Raw genomic sequence first — 24,466 nt, 5'->3', positions numbered from 1 at the left:
TGTGTACCCATTTTTTTTCTGGTAAAAGACTGTTAATATTGGCAAGAAGATGATGGGTTTTTTCTGTGGTATAACTAAGGGTATGAGATCTATGACTTATCACTGTGTTGTCTAAGTCCTAAACATGATGTCTGAGCAAAACAGCAAAACTGCACACAAGTGAAATTGTGCTCTAATAAAATATAGTTAATGCCATCACAACTGCTTCTCTGATATACCACTATTCTTCAAAGCAAAGCCAATTCTGCTTCTGAATTATTTCCTTCTCTTTGTCATAATAAAAATTTAGATCAAAGAAACAAAATGCATCATACCTGAGAACTTATTATGGTACAGGAATTCCATCTGCAGTCTTTGTCCAGCTTTCTTGGCCAGTAAGTATGGGGTGCTGTTAACAGGGTCTCCAGTGGCACACATGGCATCAGCCCCACTGAAGAGCAACATCAGAGTTTCGAGCACATCTTGCTTGACTACAGCAGCACACAGGGCCTTATCAGAGAGAGGGGAAACAGGAAGTCTGTTTAAATTAGAAAGTTACTGGCAACAAATACGTGCAACCTAGACTCAAATCCTTTCAACTCTGATATAGCTGTACAATGAACATTGAGAAGTATCAGAAACCATGAAGTATTGGCCGAATCTAGAAGAATTCAGCAACAAAAATATCCCAAAATATCAACCCAAACCCAGCAAAACATTGCTTTCACAAACTGCACTTTGGAAAGATAACATGAGTTATAACAATTGGAGAGGAAGCTTGCTGTTTATTTGCATCAAACTACTAAAGAAAAACTCTTACTATTTCAGACCTCAGAAGTTCAACAAAAGAGGTGAGATTAGATTCTTAAACTCTCTTGCTGGGACTCATATTGAAATTCCTAGGTAGATTTTTAAAAACCCCCATCAGTCAATAAGGTAAACTACTCTTTTTATTAAGATGTATTATAAGATACATTAAGTTAATTAATATATATTAAGGTTTTTCACTCTTTTTATCAACCTGTATCTTGATACCTGTTCATCTTCCTTGAAATTTAAACATCTCACCACATCCTAAATCATGAGTCTCCTTTTATTTTTTGAATACACAAACATAATAAACTTAAACTTTTTTTTTTGCAAGATTGGTCCAAAACCTTAAAACCAAAAATAGTTACACAATTAGAGCAACCTATTCCATTAAAATTTATATGACTTAATATTTATTTAAGTTATTTAGTTAATGAATGAGTTTTTCTTAAATGATTAAGGCAAAAGTCACTCAAAATAGGAAGATTACTCCTATAAAATTTAGCTGTTCTAATAAACACATAAACACCCAGGATGCACAAGTCAACAAAGACAGTTTAGTAAAAGTTCTAGAATTACTTGGCAATTAATGCCTTATTACATGGTAATTTCATGTCTCTACAGAGAAGTTGATAACTTTTCCCAGTATTTAAATGATTATTTGACATATATCCTTCCCCACAAAAAACAAACCCCACAATCTCTGTATATCCTTTGAGACAATTTGATTCATCCAATTGAGTGCACTAAATTGCAGAATGCATTAAAACTCTTCTGTATTCAATAACACTGAAAAATCACTACTCAAGCCATCAGATCTTAGAAATCAGTCAAATGGACATCAAATTTTACAGAGACATTGAAAATTGAAGTTCTCTATTTTACAACTTTAAAGAACTTGTTATTTTTGTAAAAGTAGAGAACATACATTTTCCATCATTAATTTAAGCTTTTTCATTTCCAATAAGCTACTATGGAAGTGTGTATCAGTTATTTTCACCATTAATGACAATGAATCATCTACTATATTTGAATGTTTAGGTGTCAGACAAAACACATAAGGAAGTAATCTAAAGAAATGAAGTGGAAATTTGCATCCCTAGACTATGGTTACATTAAAATAAAGATCCATATTTTGATGGCTCAGGAAAACATAGGAAGAACTACAATAACCTTCATCAAATAAACCAACAGGAAAAATAATAAACTAGGTAGTTATGCAATGACTACTGCAAAGGCTCCGAAATAACCCTTATTCAACTGTGTCAGAATGTCACTCAGGACACTGAATTAATTTCTTACCAGTTTAACAAGATGACCAAATTGCAGACAGATACAATACAATCCAAAACATGGTGTTGGCTTAACCACGCTGTATTACCTTATTCAACTCTTCCTTGGTTTTGTAGTGGAAAGGTGTTTTCCTGAATTTTCCCTCTTTGTATTTTTGTGTAATGAATGCTAATCTTTTTTCTGCAGGGTCATCAATATGCAATTCTTCATCTGGAGGAAGATTTCCAGCCCAAAAACTGTTTGCCCTCTTATTTCCAATGACGATAAAGATCTGGATGAGATGCAGGGAATAAATTAGCGAATTAGTACGAAGGATATGAAGCTAGCCTCTGAACAGTTCTCAGCTGCTAAAAGTTGAAGAAGAAAGTTATTAAAGAAAAGAAAATTTCCTTCATGAGACAGCAGCCTCTCTCAGTCACTGCCTATGGTCATCTACAAATGAATAATACAGCCAGCAGCCATCATTTACCATCAATAGCAGCCAAGCTTTAAAAGGTTAATCAGTTACAATACTTCATTATATATTAGAAAATATTAGTTCAAGTTCAGAGAAGAGTAGCATATGTTTTAAAGAAAACACTGATGGCTCCAACCCTCTCTGTCAGGACCACTGTTTACCACCACCCCTTTTTAACATCCCAAGCAGCAGAACCGGTAGTGACAAGTTTCCTCTCTTTTCCCCTTTCTTCATCTTGAGTGCTCTCCAAAAGCATTTGATTTCTTTTCCCCCCAAAATGTTAGGTACTTGGAGAAATACTAAGAGAAACTACATTTTGTTAGCAAAACAAATATTTGCAATTCCTGAGAGGTACATGATGCACAGTAACATCAAAAGCTCAAGTTTACTGTAACAGCACCATACTGTTTAGCAGCTGTATGTTCAGTTTTCTTGTGAGTAAAGCAGTAAATACCTCCCTTTCATACAGTAGGCTTCAAGATGGAAAACAGAGTTAGAATATCATAACATACCTCAATAAGTTCATTGCTCCAAATGCTTGCATCCATTTTTAGACTCCGGACCTTGGAATCTCTTGGTCCTAAAGACCTGTGTTGTCCTGAAAATCCAACAGCATTACTTAACTAAGGGACTTAAACAGGGTTTCTCTTCTGCTTAGATAAAAAAAAAAAGTGATGAAGGCAGATTTATTCTACTTGCTGTTTTTTAAAAAGGTTGGGTTTGACATTTGAATAATTTAAATTAAAAAATATATATTTTTAAAAAAAGTTAATTTCATTTGATAGTAATGAATAAAAAAATAGGCTGTCTCATGTAGACTGTTTCTGGGATAGCTTGATTTGAAAGAAAGCCTAGAATTATAAGTTATTTCCTTGAATCTACAGCTTAAGCATTTCAATATAAAACATGACAACTGTATTTTGAGCAGTATCTGAAAAAGCTATCCCTATTGGCAGTAAAATATGTGCAGATGTAAAAAAATTAATACCCAAAATTTATACACTGAAAATTGTTATTCTTTGGCATCTAGCCTTGCGAAAGCCATTCCTTTCCCATGAAGTGTTAGTGTGTCTTAATTTCCACTAATTGTGAAGGATGGTTCACCTGAGAGAATTCAATGACTACAGACCTGTCATTTATGCATGGAAGTGCTTTAGAATAAGGCTGACCTTGGTACTAAAAAAGAAAAGTTATGCTCACATTTTGTTTCTCAAAACTTCTATGAGAATAACACTTCAAAAATTAAAAAAAAAAAAAAAAAAAAAAAAATGTATATTCAAGGACATACACAGATATGCAAATATGACATTTTGTGGAACCCACATAGCTTGCCATTAATTACTCTACCTGCACACTTCTTACAAATGACAACACAGAGATTGATGGATGCCCAGTCAGGACCGGGAGCTTTACAGTCAGCGCAGCTCCTGTTGGACTCATTGAACCAAATCTTCTCAGCTACTTCATAATCAGATAGAGTTTCTGCTATTGATTGCTGGAGTGCTTCAATCCAGTCTTGTTTCTCTCTTTCTGACTCTGCTGTAAAGCTGAAACAATTGACTTTTCTGTGTTATTGATCTTTATTTTAAAGCCCAATTAAACATGGTCTGTAGCCTCCTTATTTATTATATTTACACCCGAAATCACAGTCAAAAATCTTCCTCCACACAGATATAAATCCTAAGATAGAATGTATTATTTTGTATTTTTGAATTCAATGAAACTTGCTCTGTTTTAGCATTGTTTTCAACAAAACCACTACTAGTGTAAGGTATGTAGCTTTTGTAACATTCGTGTAACATGCCTGAGTTAATTTCAATCTTTTTATGTTACCCATTACCAAACCTAAACACTGAACTTTAACAAAAGCATAGAATGACATAAGGAAACATGGAGAATTAAATGAGAATTAAAAAAAAGACTGGGAATTGAAAAAACTACTGAGAATTTAAAAAAATTACTGAGAATTAAAAAAATACTTGCTTTTCATTTAAATTTATCTTTATAAAAATTAAATAATAAAAAAAATCAACACAGTCTTGTCTTAAGAAAAAAATCAAAGAACTAACTATCTACCAACTAGCAACAGACTCAAATTGCTGATCAAGATTAATTTACCTGCTAGCTGACTGAGAGTGAAAGTATTTCCTAACATTTAACAATCCCAGGAGAACAAAGAAATTTCTTCCTTCATTACAACACTTCAGTTAAGAAACACTACAACACTTAACAAAAGGCTTTTATTAGCATGTACTTCCATTTCCTTAAAAATCATTACAAGTCTCAGCACTCAGTCAAAGTAAAACATTCAACTACTTTCAACCTAGAATTTCTACAAGGGATAGCAAATGAAAGCTTCTTTTCAAATAAAATGCATACGACTAAATGGATGCAGCATTATTTCACTATTGAAGTTTATTATTCTTTAGGATGAAGTCAATTTGTGAAAGTGGAGGAATTCATTTCTCTTTTTTTTCCTTTTGCCCTTGCAGAGAATGAACAAAGAAGGCTACATAAAAGTACAAACCTGTGGACATAATATGCCTAGTCAGGAACTAAGAGATGAAGCACACAACTAAACAAATCAAAGAACATCCTCCCATTTTTCTAAACACTGCTGAACATCCTTAATAAAAACATTGCCTTTTCATCCAACCTAGCTACAGCACTGCAGTATGAAATCAGTTTTTCTTTAGTGCCTTAGTTAATTGCATATTTTGTAAAGTAAATACTTAACTTCTTACCTAAAGCTTTTATAAGGAGTAATTATTTCAAAAGATTGCTTTGCAGACCGATCCACTTGTTTTACATTTGCCACATTCATAGGGATTAAAGTGATACCAAATCCTGTCTTAAAGTCCTAGAAAAAAGATAATAAATGTTTAGAAGGTTATCATTCAAGAATAAAACATGTAAAGAAAAATTATTTTGTCATGGTCCAAACAAAGCGAGATCAGTATCAGACATCTTTGCCATAGCATATAAGCCACTTCTAATTTTTTAATGGATAAACAAACCTCCACTAAATTTTGTCCACCCAAAAAGTTTCCAACTGCTATAATGACCTAACTTGATTGTTGGTAAGAGTAAAAATGCATGATCAAACTATTAATAAAGGAAAGAATAAAAAAAAAGGTTAAACACTAGATTGGTACAAAGCGAGATCAGTATCAGACATCTTTGCCATAGCATATAAGCCACTTCTAATTTTTTAATGGATAAACAAACCTCCACTAAATTTTGTCCACCCAAAAAGTTTCCAACTGCTATAATGACCTAACTTGATTGTTGGTAAGAGTAAAAATGCATGATCAAACTATTAATAAAGGAAAGAATAAAAAAAAAGGTTAAACACTAGATTGCATTAAAAGGTAAATGCAAAATTCTGGAAGGATCTAGCTTAAATCATGCTTTAGTGTCTAAATAAACTTTGGAAATCTAAATCCTTCTAACTGACTGCAGTTTTTCTTGCTTTAAGACTGAGCGTTTTAACAAACTAAATGTGTATAAAATTCTTTCTTAAACCATTGATTCCTCGTGCTTCTGATGTAGAACATGAACTAAACATGTCTTTGAAAAAAGATCCTATGCAGCAGCTAAAATAGACAAAGAGCTAGTTGTAATTCAATAATAAGAAAGTATTTTTATCGTACTTGAACAAGTGAAACAAGTGAAACTGTTTGGGCGTTTTTTTATACATGGAAAAATGTACTAAAAAATAACTTTTGTATTGGCAGAACTAGGAAATAAAATGTGAGCTCACACTGAGCTCCTGTGAGAGTCTCTCAAAATGTATGGATTTTGGAAAATCAGATGAATACATACATTATTTCTTATCTATTTGGAGTAGCATCTGCATTTCCTTCTTTAAATTTATTTACATGTTGATCTCAAGGAAGTCACTTCCACAAGTGTAATTTCTGGAAATATTAGCATACTTCTTGAGAATAGCAAACAAATCAGAACCAAAACCAAGCTGTATCACCCAAGCAAAGAGTCAAATTCATATATCTTACCATTTGCATGTTCACTGTTACCTCTCACATAACAAGTAGTTTGGTACAGACTAATAAAAATAAAAGCACTGAAGGGTAAAAGCCTCAGAGCTGCCTGCCTCTGAAGAGAGGATTGTTTTTCTAGTCAATACATATTTAAACCTGCATCACTCGCAAGTTTCTGTTTGTAAGATTCAAAAATTTTTGAGCACTAAGAACTATGGAGAACTTACTTCACAAAACTCTTCTAATTTTATTTCCCTATTTCAGGTATGAGCAAATAAAACTATCATTGTAGCCAGGATTGCTAAGGCTAAATCCAAGAAAAGCCACATACATGTGTGTGTCCATGCACAAGCAGAAGTATCAATTGTATCACACGAGGCATTGAATAGAATAATGCCCCAAAAAGCATAATAACAACCACTAAAAGATGAGATGTTTAGAATGACAGAATTCCTACAATTTAAATATACTGTGAGATAAGTTAGCTAATGTTTCCTTGCCAGACTTCTTATTAAGAATTTTTGGGTGTTTTTTTACATGCCATTATCTTTGACAGTAGCAGTGGGGAACTAGGTGTAAATTTCAACACAAATGTTTATAAAATGTAGAAGTGTTTCAATAAGTAATCTATGTTAGCCACTCCTCAAATAATTTATTTTAGAAAATAGACAAAAAATAGAAATGATTTTAAATATTTCCCCTTTTCTTCCACCCTCCTATTCTGTAACCTAGCATTTTTATTCTCTCCCCTCACCTTCATTCCCCACTCTCTTTGTGTATAAATCAAGGGGTTTCACAGTGACACACCTGCCTCAGAAGAGAGCAGAGACTTCTGTTAAGCCTACACAGTCCCTAATTCACCCTATATGGGAAAAGAGTGGGCAGAAAAACCTCCTTTGAGTGTGAACTTGACAGCATCCTCTGTAGCAGTGAAGCATACTTAACTTCACATCACCAGTGAGAAAAAGAGGAGCATGAAATAGTGAAAAAGAAAAGGCTGAGGAAAGAAAAATACAAAACTTGAATTTCTATCAGTGAAATGAAAAAAAAAAGAAACCTTACCAAAACAACCCAAAACCATTACCTCTGTAGAATTAAACAGTTTATGCTTCTGAGATGTAAACTGGTTGCAAGTTTCATTTGTGGATTCAAGTATTTCAAATTATTTAAAATAATTTGCCTTAAGAAATCCTGATTTTTTAATGAGAGGTAATAAGCCCATCGTTGAACCTGCACAGTGCAATGCATTCTTTGTTTATTAAATAACAGCTGAAAAACCAGAAGCCATGGTTAAAAGGCGTTCAATACACTTCTAGGTCCAGAATAAAGTTCACTGAAGGTAAATGATTAACAAAGACAACCAAAATAATAACTACCTTACTGAGCCAGATCAAAGTTGCCTTGTAGAGTAGCTTCCCTTTAGGCACTTCCTACTGGTGATAGTCATAAAAATAATGCAAATAAGAAAATGCATATGCTCATCTCCCCAAAAATGCTTCCAGCAATCTATGCACTTAAAAGTCCTTAAACAAACAGCTGCAGCAAAGATTATACTTACTAGCCACTGACAGACACATTCTCAAAGAATTAAAAGCCCAACAACAACAACATGCTTTGAGGTCTCTGAAGGATTTTACTTAATAAATTTCCCAAATACTGTTTGTAAAAAAAGGAAGTCCTTTTGTATATGAATATTATACATTATTAATATTATGATAACTGAGAATTTTCAATTTTTTGCCTGACAACTGAGAATTTCATTACATAACATAAAAGGAAAGAAACGCTAACTAAATTTCATTAACTTCTTATCCCATAATGTTCCTTCTTGAAAACATTTATTCTATATTCCTTTCAGACTGTTTCTTATGCCCTCAAACAGCTGGTTGCACCTCCTTTCCTTGGAGCAAAACAGAGCAAGCTGCATGGAAGCAACGTGCCACATGAAGATCACACAAATATTTATTTACGTCTGTGAAAACAGACACCAAAATTTGTAGTACTTCATTTAAAAACAGAGAACCAAGAAAGCACTCTAGAAACAAAGTACATTAATTTGAAAGTCTTTATCTTTAGGTGCAGCACAAACCTGTCAAAATTTGCACAAGTGCCTAGTGTCTGAACAACCCCATTAAAGAAAGAATAACTCATTATGCTTTACATTCAGCAAGGGCATGAGAACTTACAATACTGAATTCCAGTGTGAGGAATGTCAGAAATGTTAAGAAACTTGAATCTACTTTTCAGAACAGAATATGGTGGCAAATTAAGCAATTTCATTGGTGCATTAGAGTGAAGTTATTTCCATAATGGTCCAAACAAACTCCTTAGGGTAACTGCACAACACTTGGCATAAACCTGGCTTTGTAAGTGACAGGTACAGCAGAATTTAATTTCAGCGCTCAGAATTGTATGCTTTCAGGAGTGCAGTCTTCTTCTCTACTTCAGAAACAGAAGTGGGAATTGGTACAGAGAAGAAAGAAGTGCTCCACTTTGAAAGATGAATTCATTCACTTTGAGTGCACAGAAGGACAATTGGGCTATTCAAGAACTATACAAAAAATATCGACAGCAAAAGCAAGCAGTATCTTTTCAGAATAAGAATTGTCTTGCTTCTACCCACTGAAAGCTCATTGTTTCAGATACACTGAACTGCACTATGATTTCTGACAAAGGCAGAAAAGTTTAAGATTCAAAAATGCACAGAGAAAGATGAGGGTTGGGTTTGTTTGGTTTTTTTTTTTAATTTAAATATAGATACAACTTAAATGTCTATAGTTACACTATCTGCATGAATTCTAAGAAAAGATGAAAAATGAGTTGACAGTAAGAGCTTTAAAAAAAACCCAAAAAATTCTCCATAGATATAATAATAGAACCAAAGTATTCACTAAACAGCACAGTTAACTGAAAGCTAAAAATACTAAGGTGAGTACTGGCTTTCTGATTAGCTGTTGTTCCTTCCTGAAGGGTGTATTATTATAATATGGAATTGTTGCAGTCATTATCATCCCTGTCTGAAAAAGACATAACCTATGAAAACCAGTCATCTGTATATAAGTAATGAAATTATTTAACTTTTATTTTTAAACATACCTTTAACATGTATCTATAAAGTGCCTCTCAGTGTACAAAACTGTCCTCTTTATTATGCATTATCTTTTCATAGGCAAAAGCTGTCCCATGACAGGCTTTGCTAACATTTCTTCAATTCTATTTTGGATGAAATTCATGAAGATTCAAAATTAGTCTCATACCTTTTCTAACATACCACCACTATTTTACAGACACAGAAATAAAAACCAAGGCTAAGGAACACTAAAGTATATATGTATAAAATCATGCAACTATATCTGAACAAGTGAAATTTTCAGAGCTGCTGGATGACTAACTTTCAGTATGTTGTCCTAAAAAGACAGACTGGGGCACCTTTCTGCTGGCAAGCCATAAATAAATTTGTAATCAGAGCCTGAACCTTGTGACTCTCAGTGAACACACTTTCTCCAAAACATGGCACTTCTAAAAATTCTCTTCTGCTACCTATAAAGGAAAATTATTTTTCTTTCTATTTTTTCCCTTCCACTTGGTTTTGTTCCAGTACATTAGGGCTGGCATTCTTATTGGTTTAGTCAGACGAAAATTCATCTGAACACAGGAGTTCTATGTCTTTGCATGCACTGTCTTTCATGGATCTAACATTAGCTCCCAAATGTATGAAGTTGATTTAAAAAAATCTTTGCATCAGGAAAACATCTCAGAGAAATTAAACCAAAAAAATGCAGCCACAATTATAACTTTACCCATACTCCTCACATAAAAATAAAAAGTTAACTATCTTAAAATACTGAAATAAATACTGAAAAGAAAAGGTTAGCTAACTACTACTTTCATATTAGAAATATCAATCCATATTTTTATCTCCTTCTTTTCTGGTAGAGGACTAACTGGATAACAGCAACAGCAGAGAAAAAGGAAAATTGCTTACATTAGTTCAAGAGACTATGTTCCTACACACTCACACATACATATACATACATAAGTATATATCCTAATATATAAATGCATGTTTGTAGCTTATTTTGAAATAAAAAGAATACAGAAGTACAGAACTCTGAAGTACAGAAATAGCACTGATAGATGTTGGGAACACAACACTTTTGGAAATTCTACATCAACTGAGTATTCTCACTGCACATCAGTTTCCTTCCTGTGTATTATGAAATCAAGGTGCATTTGCTTTTTTTGTCTTTGGCTGTCAGATCTTGAGGACATGCAATATTTAAGAGTGTGCATGTAGATAGACAGATAGATATCCAACAGTGATAAGAGGTAACAAATGAAGAACATTATATTGCATATAAAGATATATTTACACACACAAACGTGTATGTATGTGTTTATAAATGCACACTTTTTTGTTTCCTTTTTAACAGCTATCTTTCATACCACCCTAACACTAATTTATAAAAAGATTATTCATATTTCTAAAACTACTCTTGTCCTCCTGCCCATGCTCAGAACAATCTTGACCTTTAATCACAGTATCTCTGATCAGAGTTCCAAAACAGGACCTTAAATGGTTCCTTGAATTTACCACTTAATTTGCAACAGCTCTTTAGATTTACCCTGGGGAAGTTACCACGAAGTTTGCGACAACTACACTACTCCTGCAAGATCTGAAAATTCCCTTAACAATTTAGCAATTTAGATTTAGTCTTTTCCTTCATTCTTACCCCATGGTATTTGATTTCTTCCAAACAACCAAATTATTCCAGAGAGAGTGAAAGCCAGAACTAGAATCATTCAAATGAAGCGTGCATAGTTTCTTTCCTCTCCTCATTATTTGGAGGCATTACACTTCAGCCTTTCCAGCTATTGAGGAGGGCTAATTTCTGCAATAGAAATACGGGAAAAAACTGGCTTCCATATTAATAAAAAAAATTAAGACCTTTTTATATATTAAAAAGTTTAAGAAAGAGTGACTAGTAATGCAAATTGCTTTGATAATATTAAGTTTACACAAGTTTATATTGATTTCCTCTCCTTATATATGTACTGAGCTTAGAGCCCCCATTTATTTTTCATCAGGCTTCTCTACATCCCTCATCACAGCCCAAAACCTTTTAATATAGATTTCCAGTGACAGTTACACATTGTGGATTGTAATACAAAACGCATGTAGGTACTCTGTCTTACAGTCTTCTAATGAGGTCCCAAAATACAACCACAGTGAAGCATACAGTATATAATTACACACTCTAAAAATAATGTTAAAAGAACATGAAGGTTGCTAACTCAAGCCCTGATGAGCAAGGAGATGCTAAAATTCCAGTGTTCTGTGCATGTTAGCTCTGTAGCTGGGCGCTCATCTGTTATGCTATGTGAGGTAGTCACATCATCAGTTTTAAGTTCTTCACTTAACTGAAAAATTCTTTTCCCCGTTAGAAAATAAAAATAATGATTCATGCTACTTTTGAAAAAAAAGGTGGTAATGACAACCTGGCATCCAAAATTTTAGTGGTTACAAAGAAGAAAGACAGCAAATGACAAGAAGGGCCGCTTAGACTAGCTCTAGTCAGTGCCACGTAGTAAGCTTGCCTGTAGTATTTTGGATATACTGCTGGAATGCATCCCTCTCTGTATCATTCCACATCATTATTTTATTAAAAAATGTAATACCTGCACTTTGAGATGGCTCTATGATGAAAGCCAGTACATAAGAAGTGGGAATAATAACTAAGAGATTACTTTAAAAAACGCATTCCTGATGAACACTCTAAGGTAGTTACAACCTTAGATGGTATTTCTCATTTAAGTTAGAGATCTCTCTATTCACTTACTACAGGAGCAATTCAGAATCCTCACTTCAGCAGTTATATGTATGTATTTTGCAATATCAATACAATTTTATATTGCTTGATTATGCACCATCAGGCCCATGCCTCGTTTGTTGTATGGGATGGATCTAGGACACATGAAGATGAAAGCTCCCTTCCTTTATGGGCTGCAAAATACAAAAAAAAGATGAGGAGGATCACATAATTGAAGTGACTGAATACTATATTGGAGAGTTAGCTCTTATCTTTGCCTTTTCCAGTTTCTACTCAGTGTAAATCAAAGCCTTAGCATACAGTCATTTCACTGTACGTTTTTCATTTCCTAGTATCTGACTTTATGCTCTAGGGTTTGATTTGCAGAACTGCTGAGCAATTGGAACTCCAGCCAAGACCTATGAAAGCAGTATTTTGAGCAGGTTTGACAGAGAACTATTCCCTCCCAATCACCCATAAAAGACTAGAAAAATAGAGAATGCTAAATATATGGATATTTGAATCCTTCATTCTGTTTCTCAGAACTGTGTGGTCACATGGAGGAGACAATCATCTTCCTTTAACTTACAGGAACTGATGAAAAATAAAGTCCTCACTGCTCCTCAAAGAACATTCCTTTATCAGTGAAGGAATAATTTTAATGTAAGCACTTTTCAACAAGATCAACAGTGTGCTACAAAAAAGGCATGGGCTATACCATGAAAAGAAATTGAAATTATCAAACAATTACTAAATAGACAATGCACTGAAAGAGGCAGTGATCCTGTGGAAGGAAATAGCACATTATAGTATCTACTACACAATATTATAATGAGGTGAAATTAAGGTCTTATTTCTAAGACCAGTTTTCCCATGATTAGAGGGGGACAAAAGTTTGTAACTGAGGTAATGTTACCAAAGGTTTTTGGCTGACTTCTTCAAAAAAATTAGGTCTAAATAACACAGGAGCATTTGTCTCCCCATGTAACCCGAAGTAAGCTTTTACTCTAGAAAGATCCTTGGCTTCGATCTATTTCAACATAATAGCAGCCAATGAATCTTCAGGTCTTAGCAAGACTTAAGGAAAGTAGATCAGAACAGAGAACATAGAGTCCACATTTCCCCACATCTTTACTACCCAGCCCCATAAGAAAAGGCTTTACAGTATGGTCACAGTGAATTGAGGCAAGACGATGCAATCTGTAAGGGGATGTGCAAAGTCACCAGCCACAAACACAAATATATCAATTAAAAGCTTCTATTTCTTAATCCTCAAAAACAAAGAGAGAATAAGACAACGAGAGTAAAGATCATAATTCCAAATATATATACGTTTCTCACTTGTGCTGAAACATGCTAAAAGGGAAGAAACAATCCATGCTTCAACCATGCCATTACAAATAATTTGTATGTATGCAAATTATGTACTTCAGAAACAACATATGCAATATCAATATAAGAACCTGTATTCTACATAAAGATGTACATTTTGACACAAAGCAGTTTAAAGTTATTAGTGGAAAGTAGATTTCTTGACTTAAAGATCATTCACATTCCTGCTTTAGAAATATACTAAAGGACCTGAATTCTTCAACTATTCCACAATTCAGGGCTCAGCTTTCACACAGAAAGTGTGATTCAGACCATATTCCATTCTTCAGACATATGCTTTCTTTTTCTTGTCATTCAACATACTAGGAAAGCAAGATCTCACATCTGAGGCACACAAAACCAAGCATCAAAAGCAAGCTGGTAATACTGCACACAAAACCTTTCTTGCCATCTTCCCAAATATCCTGACAGGTAGCCAAGCATGACAGACAAACCTCCTTTCTGTGTTATGTCCCCCTCTCCCCCACCACACACTCATAAGAGAAGTGTAGGCAAAGTTCCAGTTTGAACAACTACAGTAACTCCCTTCCAGCAGGGCTCCTCTGCAGCTTGGAGCTCATTCAGAAATCAGCACCTTGATAGCTACAGAGGCTGAAACCACTGCAGCTGCCTGGGCTATGATCTTTACTTTTGCTGCTTCATGAAAAATAATGAGATGACATAAAGATGGTACAGCTAAATAAACATGTAAATAAAAGTCAAAGCCTGTCAGGAGCAAGTATAGCCTACATTCAAGGCTTTCACCTTTACTTTAATTCCAACAGCTATTCATAACATCGTCTCTTCTTTAAAGAGGCAATCATGTTCCTTAAGATGCACAACTTCTGACACACAGAAACTCATTCCATTTTAGAGCCCATTTCTTGCTACTCAATTCACATCTTTTTCATCCCAAAGGGATACCAGTTTAATATATGCAAATTCTAAAATTATGTGGAAATGCCTCAATTTTCCTCAATTTTAGCATTTGAGCCCTTCCAACTTTTTTTTTCCATTTAGCTGAAACAGCTATCCCTATAGTCACCATCTCAAATTCACACACTATTTTAAACACTTCCCTGCAATAAGCACCCAGAGAAACTCCTGTTCATACAAAGACATTTTTAAACATAGATATTACTATTACAGTTTTAAGTAGCCATCTGGACTCTTCTTTGGAAGTGCTTCACAAATGGAAGACTTCTTAGATTTAGCAAGACTGTTCTCTGGAGACCAGAAGGATCTGTGAATTTTAAGATACCACATATAGCTGTAATTTTCTGAATTCATATCTACATAATCTTCTTGCCAAAGCTTTACATACACTCCAAAGATCTTGTTGTGTACTCATAATCCAGAAAAACTGATGAAAAAGTGTTTGAAGTCTTACAGGATGGACAGATTGTGACCATTTTTGCAATACCTTAAAATCTACAATCACTGTCATGCAAAAATGACAAACTTTTTGACTGGTCTTTTAGTACAGTAGTCACTAGACAAGGGAGAAAACTCTTATGACATCCCCACTGGCAAAATTCCCCTAATGAACCAAAAAAGGCTCCAAATAATGGAGAGTCTGCTTTCCTCCAAAATTTGCCCATGGTGATAAACAAATTTGATATTAACAAAAGAAGTATTAATGACCAAACACAGTGCTTTTACTTACTGACTATAAACAGCAAGGCGTTAAGACAAATAGTCCTCACAGTAAATATCAAGACTTCTTATTTATTTACTACCTCCTTCTTCAATAAACTGAAATTTAATTCTATGATGTGATATTTCACAAGTAAAAATAATTAATAACTAACATAATTCATAATATTTCAATAACCACAAACAAAAATAGCATTCCCTGATGGAGAAATTTTCCAAAGCTTTATTTTTATTCACAAACCTTTTTAATTTCCAAGTAATCTGCATGGCTCAAAATAATAACAAAGGGAAATTAATTTTTAAAAAAAGTTTCAAAAGTTTTTAGAGCACCATACAAAGAGCACTAATTATTATAGACATTTTCACATCTAAAAAAATGTATTTATGGCTATCTGAATATAATCCAAACACACCCCATTTTATCATGACTGGATCCCTATGGGACTTTCCAGCTGATGTTGATAAAATGAGCAGTTTAAATTTCTGATCCCATCAAACTGAATTACTCTTCTGAGATGGTGTATATTGAAAACACACACACATACCCACACACATTATAGGAATAAATGAATGAATTACATGAAACATCCGGAGCTCTGGACTGTGCTAACAGCTTTTTCCTGCTTGGGAGATTTTAGACACCTTCTGCTTAGAGAGCCATGAAGAAAAATGTTTCACTTTAACAGCTGACATTATGATCTTAAATTTAAAAGGAAAGAATAAGCCAAGGAGGGTACAGACCCTCACAAAAGCTTCTGGCCACACACCATAAACTCTCATCTATTTATTTCTCACCTTTGCAGGAATGAAACATCAAATGCCATAAAATTTCAGATTTGTTTAAAATTTGAAATTCAGACATTTTTGGACTACCCGAACCAAAAAGATAATGTTTTTCCCTCGGAAATACAGAAATAAATATTTAGTAGAAGATCTAAATTTTGAGAGCGTGCACACATATTCATTAACTTTGAAGAATGTGTCAGACTTCATGGAGGTTCAAACTTTTTCTAGAAGCCAACGTAAAGTATAAACTTACCATTAATGCCTAGAAACAGCAACCTAAGGAGACCATATTATGATTTGTGAATTCTTCCCACTTCTGTAACGCTTACTCTAAAACAGTGAAGGGACAGCAGCACCAACAGTTTTGCCACACACATTCTTCTGTGCCTGGACCAAGACAGAGCTGATGCCATGACAACAGCAACGCTGCACCACAGCTTTCTGCAAGCTGACTCCTTCCTAACTCACTCAGTCATTTCAGCATTATGTCTCCTGCTTAGACATCCTCCTTGCATTTGGTTCAGCCAAAAACAGAGTGGGGTGGGCTTGGAGGTTTGTTTGTTTGAGGGATTGGTTTCCTTGGTTTTGTTTATAAATATTTTCTTCTGCTGGCTATAGATTCACTCATACTAATTTGTTTCTATGTGACAAACAAAGTTGAAAATAGCAGATAAATGCAGAGAAACTGTTTTGAATTTTTGTAAAGCAAAATCACTTGGACACACATACAGCTACTGCTTAGCAGCTATTCACTTTCATACTTGCCTAGGCTTTATGCCATGAAGGTAGTGATGTCGCATAAAAAATATAAAAGCAAATATTTAAAAGAGAGTTTCAAGAATTAGTACAGTTTACAAATAAGCAGTCTACTTCTCACTACTTAAATACTGAAGTGGCTAAAGTACTAAATATGTATAGAGATTACGGAATTCCTAGTAAATCCATTGTAAATAAGTTTTATTATGAGTCCATGTAAAAGCCACTGCCATTTGATTTTAGTGACAGTTTTTTTTTAATTTTGATTTTACAATTATCAAAGCTAAGATGGGCAACTATGACAGCTAAAGAAGGATCTAGCTCTAAAATATCTGCACTGTACTCATGTTTCAGGACTGTGTGTAGAAATAATATACCCTTCCAAACGAACACAATGCCTTTGTCATAATGAATGTAATCTAATTTTTTAATGAATATCACCTCCCATCACAAATTTTTAGTTAAAAGCACCTTATGTAAAAATAAAGTAAATTCAAGCTTTCAATGAAATTATTTTCTTCATAATGAGGAGCAAAGGCTAATATCTAACAGAAAAGGACAAACTATTGTAAAAATATGGAACAACCATTCTCTAAAAAAATGTACTTCAACAGATTAGAAGTTAGAAAGCAACCAAAATCCTTAAAAAAGAGCTCTCCACATACATCTTTCAAATAAACTTTACACTCTGCATTACTATCTAGACAGCTAGTTAATAGAAAGAACACTAAATATTAAATCTTTAACAAATTATCTCCATTTACACATTTATCTTCTGCTTGTTTCATTAAACTTCCTGTTGTCACTCACTGAAAAATACACGAAGGTCTTTAAGGACCTACAATAAGCTACAGATACATAGCTCCTTTGTAGCATACTGATTCCACCTGTCTTCTACATTCGTTTCACTTCTCCAGTCTCTCACTCATGCCCAAATCCTTACAAGCAAGAAATAAATCTCACTCACCTGAATTTAATGAGAAACTGAAAAAACAAAACTTGTCAACAGCAATGTTAACTCGTGCCTCAGAGCACATTCTTGGGTAGGGGCAACAGGCCTAGACTACAACTTCTTTCTTTCCCAAATGCTGTGCTAGAATAACCTTCAAATCACACAGTGATAAAAAAAATAATAAGCATGTTTCTGAAACACGTATTGCTATGTTCAGATTTGTCAAGATGCCTTTTACAAATCAGTGGTTAGTGAAGAGCAGCACCTGTAGTGGCCATTTATTAATGGCAAGTGACCAAAGCAAACAGGGAAGCACTGATTTACAGGCTGATCATACAGCAACATCCTGACCTAGAGAGCAGCAATCTGAACCCACTTCATGCCATGGGGAAGCACGGTGATAAAAATGCTGTTCTGGCTCAGAACTAAAACCATGCAGATGCATCTCAGAACACAAAAGCTGCATCAAAATTGCAATGACTCGATCAAGATAACATATAAAGAGAATGTCACAAACAGTAAAAATAGAACTAAAATTACAAAATCACTCCAATTTAGGATATTCAGAAACCCAGCAGCAGCATTTTGTACCATTTGTGGGTGAGGAGGGTTGTAACATGCTACAATGATTTTTAAGAACAGGAAATTTACCAAAAAACCCTTCTGTATTAGTAGGAATGGGCAGCTGCAATCTGGAAACACATTGAACTTACAAGGAGGTATATTTTCTCAGCATGAACGTGTCATTTAAGAAACCAGGATGAAGAAGAATTCAGGAATGAAACAAAATACTGCATTAAAGTGAAAAACTGGCAATTGACATGAATGGCAAAGCTCCAACTGACATTCAAAGAGATGGAAATTCACCCCAGGTATCTGCGCATAGACCCTACAAGAAACAGCTTTCCGGATACAGCCCCATAAATACTAAAAATGCAATGCATCTTTAAGTTTTCTATTTAAAAAGACGAGCAGCTACAACAAAATCTGCACACGCCTCTTCAGGTTCATTTTAAAATAGATCTACATGCAGTATAGGAGAATGAAATTTAGGTGTGACGATAAAAGACCTGCACAAATAGAAGACCTGAAGAGCACCACAGAATCAGACAGAACTGTGATAACATCCCCTGGTTTTGTATCTACAGTGCACTCTATTAACCTTTACTTTTTCTTCTCCCTGTAAAATTCCCCTACATCCCCACTTGTACGTATTAAGAAATATGTTTCTGATATTCCAAACCACATCAATGAGAGATGGATGAAGAAACAGTTTGTTCCTTCTGAAACATAAAAGTTACATCTACACAGTGTGTGCAGATGTAACCCTTTCATTCCTACATGTCATGCTACCATTTCTACATTAGCATTTATTGCTGAGAACACCAATAAAGACATGTTTCACATTGCTAATTGTACGTATTTACCATAAGCAAGTACCTAAGGATCACTGTTGTCAACATCAACACATTGCTGTTAAATTAAACAAGTTGTAGGTCATCCCCCTTTTAGCTGCAGCACACATGAAAAACTAACTGATGCACTCATTAAGGCTGAAATCAACCCTTTCCAGCAAAGTCCTATAAAGAGGTTCCCGCCTTCTGCTCTGTGGTTGGTTTGTTTTGTATAAAATAAGATGAAAGATCATAGAATCAACCTTGCCTTTCTTTGTGAGAAAAAAAAGAAATGCAAGATGAAACAAACCAACCTGGAAGTCAGAATCCACCTCCCACATGGGCATTGGTGATGACCAGCCACAGCACTGTCTCCTTCTCCTCTCTTACAGCTACTCAGGACTAATGAATTTTGCCTTGATCGGTTTCTCAACTTTTGTTATGACCCCCATCTCCCGTCTCATCAGTTTTCTTGCAGCCCACTAAACTGGCAGCTGCTCAGTTCCTTCAGGGGAAAGAAGCGACAGCCAATTATAATAATGGGCTGCAATTACTCCTGTGTTGCAAGAACTGAGCTGCTGTTGCTGACTGCTGTCATTTTATCTGCCTTTGAACTTCTTTATGACCCCACGGCAAGGAATAACAGCCCTTGGCTGGAAAAAGCATCATACATACAACATCCTGCAGAGCCTCTCAAGTAAGTGCCAGACAGGCTGATTGTGAACCAGGAAGCAGGACACAAAGCCATATTTATTATACCAATGCAGCCACTCTACTTCAAATCTTTTTTAAACCTCACTCTCATATCTCTAACACAGGTCTGCATCCTGGTCTTAAACCACAGACATGGATAAATGTGGGCAAATGAAGTGGATATAGATTCCCCTCTGCCTGCAGAGCATAGAACCCTCTACGGTTTGGACACATTGGCTGGTACAAGACAAACAATTTTGTGATAACTGAAATAGAGACATATCCACAGACAGCATCAGGAGGGGTTTTTTTTTTTTTACTATTTTTTAATAGCCTAACCCACCTTAAACAAGAAATGGACATAAAATCTATGTAATGTAATAATTAAATACTGCATACCAGAGTCCCCAAAAGGATAAGCAAAGTCAACATTGAAAGTGTTTATCTCCATGAGTAAAACACACTCCTCACCCATTGTATTATTTGGGTCAGCTTTTTTTTCAAAGTAATTTTATTGAGAATGCCACAGAGGTACAATAAAAAGGTCTACCAAGAGGAAAAAAAGAACCAAGAAAAACAAGGCAAACCAAATAAAAGTTGCTTGAAAACAAAACATACTAGTGTACATCACTAGGCATGACTCACAATACAAGCAAGATTATTTCTACATTTATTTTCTGAATCATAGTTTTCCATGTATTTTGCTCAATATATTTTTCTTTCAACCATTGTCCAGGCCTGTTCAAATGGTTTGCTGGATGCCCACAGCCAAGTGTTTTGACAACCTTCCATCCTAAGTGAAGGTAACAACTCCTCAGTGCATGTAAGATTTTTCACCGGCATTAGATATCAATCAATCATTCTGATGGATCTCTGAGAGGTCCTGACCCCCATGCTGAGATGGAAGTAACTTTTGAGTGAAGTTTTTTGGAAATATATCTAAGATATTGTTTTTAATGAATAAGATTTAAACATGCCATCCCTACAAAGATGTTACTTTGTATGCAAAATATCTAAGAGAGAAATTAATTTAATAACCACGGCATTGAAGTGTTTCATGTAGTAAGAATTCAATCTGAGTTGATTAAGTTCAAATTTGTTGGCCTAGCAATTTATTAACTAGGGACAGTAATTATTGCTGAGAAGGCACACTGGGGTATTCCCCACATTCACACTAAGCTGTAAATCATTAATTCTCTTCCTTTGCTATAAGAATGGTTCATTTATTTAGAAGCAAATTTGTAGATATAAGATAGTGGAGTACCAAAAATAAGGTTTATTACCTAAACAATAGTATACTGCACCAAACGACATAAAGAAATCAGCACAAAGAAAAATAAAATATTTATGGCCCAAAAAAATTAAAATGTCACTTGAGCTACAATGATATTAAGGATCTTAGTATTTTAAGGATCATCTCTATAATTCTTATTTTAAACCATTCACTTTGCATAACTAATAAAAACTCCAATGGCCTAATTATTTTAGTAGTCCAATAGCAACTCTAACCTACTCTCTCTGCACTGCCATGAAAGCTACTGTTCTCATTTCAAGCCCACGCTGTGAAAAATAGAACAGTTTTGGACCAAGTGTCTATTGTTGAATTAAGCATTTTGTACAAAAAGGGGCGGAAGCTGAAAAAGTATGAAGAGGAAAAAAGGGAGGGGGTACTACAAATTCTGGGTATTTTCAAAAAGTTATAACGGTCCTTACTCTGATGATCTCCAACAGAGATTGAAGTAAAACCACCCAATCTCAAAAATCACCACTGAATAACTACAGAAATCCATGAATGCCAAAATTGTTTTCTTTATGAACACTCTGCATTTCCTGCATGATCAGCTATTGCAAGCTAAATGCATTATGATCAATCACTTGTTTTTAAGTGCTTGGAGTTCTAAACATTACAGTGCCAGCTACAAGGCTTATTAATGAATTGCAGACATGTACTTTCGTCTCCTGCACGTGCACACTAATCCATTTTATTCAGATTTGCAACCAAGGAGAAAACTTTAATCATCATAGAGTGACTGCCAATGCTCATCTGATGATACTTGTCATAGATTAGGCAAATCCTGGTCTTCAGCAATATTTGTTTTCCCCTTCAGTCTCGACAAAAGAATAACCCCACCTGTTACCTTGCACAGAAGGATATCCATACAACTTAGCTCATGTTAGGCAACGTACCAAAAAAGAAAAACATCCTTCTGTGACATTACTTGTCTGACCTCTGCCACAGGAAGTACAGACTGAATTCAGAAACCACATCTACTTGAGTTGTAAAAGATTTCAAACCTGGAAAATTTGTAACAGAATTTATATACTAAACAAAAATTTGCAATAGCATATTATGGTATTTTTAACTAATTATGGCATCAAATTCACATATGCTATCAAGGAAGCCTGGTGACAACAGATGAGGAGAAGACTGAGACTTGAGACAGCCAGCTTGCCTTCCTCAAGGGAAAGTCTTGCCTAAGTAACCTAGTGGCGTTCCATGATGGAATGACTACACTGGTGGACACGGTAAATGTCACAGATGTCATTTTTCTGAGGTTCTGTAAAGCCTTTGAAACAGTCCCCCACAACATCACTTCTCTAAACTGCAGAGACCCTGATTTGATGAGCGGACTGTTCAGCAGATAGGGAATTGGTTGGAAAGTCACATTGAGAGGGTACTGGTCAATGGCTCAGACACCCACCAGACATCAACAGCAACTGGTGCCCCTCAGGGGTCTGCACTGGGACCAGTGATACTTAATATCTTCATTATTGACATAGATTAGGGGATCAAATGCATCCTCATCAAATTTGAGGATGACATCAAGTTGAGTGGTGCAGTTGAAACTCCCAAGAGACAGGAGTGTCTCCAGAGGGGTCTGGACAAACTTGAGAAGTGGGCATATGGTAATCTCATGAGGTTTAATGAGATCAAGTGCAGGGTGGTACATCTGGGTCAGGACAACCCCCAGTATCAACAGAGGCTGGGGGATGAACAGACCCAGAGCAGCCCTGCCAGGGAGGATTTGGTGATGCTGGTGGGTGAGAGGCTGGACATGACCCAGCCACGGGCACTCCCAGCCCAGAGAGCCAAAGGTGTCCTGGGCTGCACCCAGAGCCCCGTGGGCAGCAGGGGAGGGAGGGGATTCTGCCCCTCTGCTCTGCTCTGCCCTGGTGAGACCCCACCTGCAGGGCTGCAGTCAGCTCTGGGGGCACAGCACAGCAAGGACATGGACCTGTTAGAGGAGGGCCACCAAGTTGGTTAGAGAGATGGAGCACCTCTCCTATGAGGAAAGGCTGAGAGAACTGAGTTTGCTCAGCCTGAAGAAGGCTGTAGGGTGACACTATCTGCAGCCTCAAAAGGGATGGAGAAGGACTTTTTCCAATGGCATGTAGTGACAGAACAAGAGGGAATGGATCCAAACTGAAAGAGAGTAGGTTTACATTAGATATTAGAAAGAAATCTTTTATTGTGAAAGTGGTGAGGCGCTGGAACAGGTTTCCCAGGGAAGCTGTGGATGCCCCATCCCTGGAAGCCTTCAAGGCCGTGTTGGTTGGTTGGGTCTTTGAGCATCCTGGTCTAGAGGGTGGCATCCCTGTCCATGGCAGGGAGGCTGGAACTAGATGATCTTTGAGGTCCCTTCCAACACAAGCCATTTTATGATTATAGGAGGATCTTAACATATGCTTGCACCTAAGTTTGTGGAACAAATATTTCTATGAAGATATGCTCTCTACACTGCCTCAGAAATGCTCTGGTGTTCACTGCTGTAACAGCCATGTAATTTTATGTAAGTATTAGTATTTTAGCTATCCTAATTACTTTAATATTTGAAATGAAGTATAGGAAAAAAAAGGCTGAGGAAAGAAAGTAATCAGTAAACTAAACCAAATGCAGCAAATGCATAGAAATAATAGAGGAATGGGGAAAATTTGTTTTACATTGCCTTCAATTTAAAAGAGAAATGCAAAGCTAACCTACTGACTAGTTTTTGAGTATGCTTCCTATGAGAGCTGACTAATATGTTTACAATTAAACAGAAATCAAATAGTGTTCTAGATGCTTTTAATTCAACAGTATATCAAACTATTGAGAGGAGATTCAAATGTTCTTGAAAAACACTTTCTTTTTCAGTTTCATTGTCGCCTCAAACCTTCTTCTTGCACACACATACAAAAAAGAAGATTGTTATTTAAGTGTGTATACATACAGATATATGCTGATTATACAACTTTTTGGATTAACTGAATGCAGAAATAACTTTCTCATCTGATTTAAAATAAAAAGATAAATGCAAAGCCAGTCTACAATTATAAAAGGAAGTTCCCATAACCATGCTTTGGTTCCTCTATTTAGGGCTTTTGACCCAATAGTTTCTTTTACTTTGGGAGTTGAAGCCAAGCTAGCAGTTCTTAAAAACAAGCAACATATATAGTGATGGACAATGATCTTAGGAAATTTCAGTACTCTTAGAAGTAAATGGATTTCCCCAACATTGCATTAATTG

At 35.4% G+C, this 24,466-nt stretch overlaps 1 protein-coding gene across 1 annotated transcript in view; it reads right to left on the bottom strand.

Annotated features, from left to right (window-relative positions):
* The window catches only part of ARAP2 (ArfGAP with RhoGAP domain, ankyrin repeat and PH domain 2), a 113,466-nt gene that overhangs the window by 50,746 nt on the left and 38,254 nt on the right, over positions 1 to 24,466 (bottom strand). The window contains exons 11-15 of the mRNA XM_054290628.1: positions 5,284 to 5,399; positions 3,887 to 4,086; positions 3,052 to 3,137; positions 2,171 to 2,353; positions 315 to 489 (exon numbers count right to left, since the gene is read on the bottom strand). Of these exons, the coding sequence (XP_054146603.1) occupies positions 315 to 489; positions 2,171 to 2,353; positions 3,052 to 3,137; positions 3,887 to 4,086; positions 5,284 to 5,399 (760 nt within the window). The remainder of the gene's footprint in view (positions 1 to 314; positions 490 to 2,170; positions 2,354 to 3,051; positions 3,138 to 3,886; positions 4,087 to 5,283; positions 5,400 to 24,466) is intronic.

Source organism: Melozone crissalis, unplaced genomic scaffold (genome assembly GCF_028551555.1).
Source record: "Melozone crissalis strain CALT ecotype California unplaced genomic scaffold, PUWL_Pcris_2 ptg000006l_1, whole genome shotgun sequence".
NCBI classification, from domain to species: Eukaryota; Metazoa; Chordata; class Aves; order Passeriformes; family Passerellidae; genus Melozone; species Melozone crissalis.
This window is presented reverse-complemented; position numbering and strand designations above follow the sequence as displayed.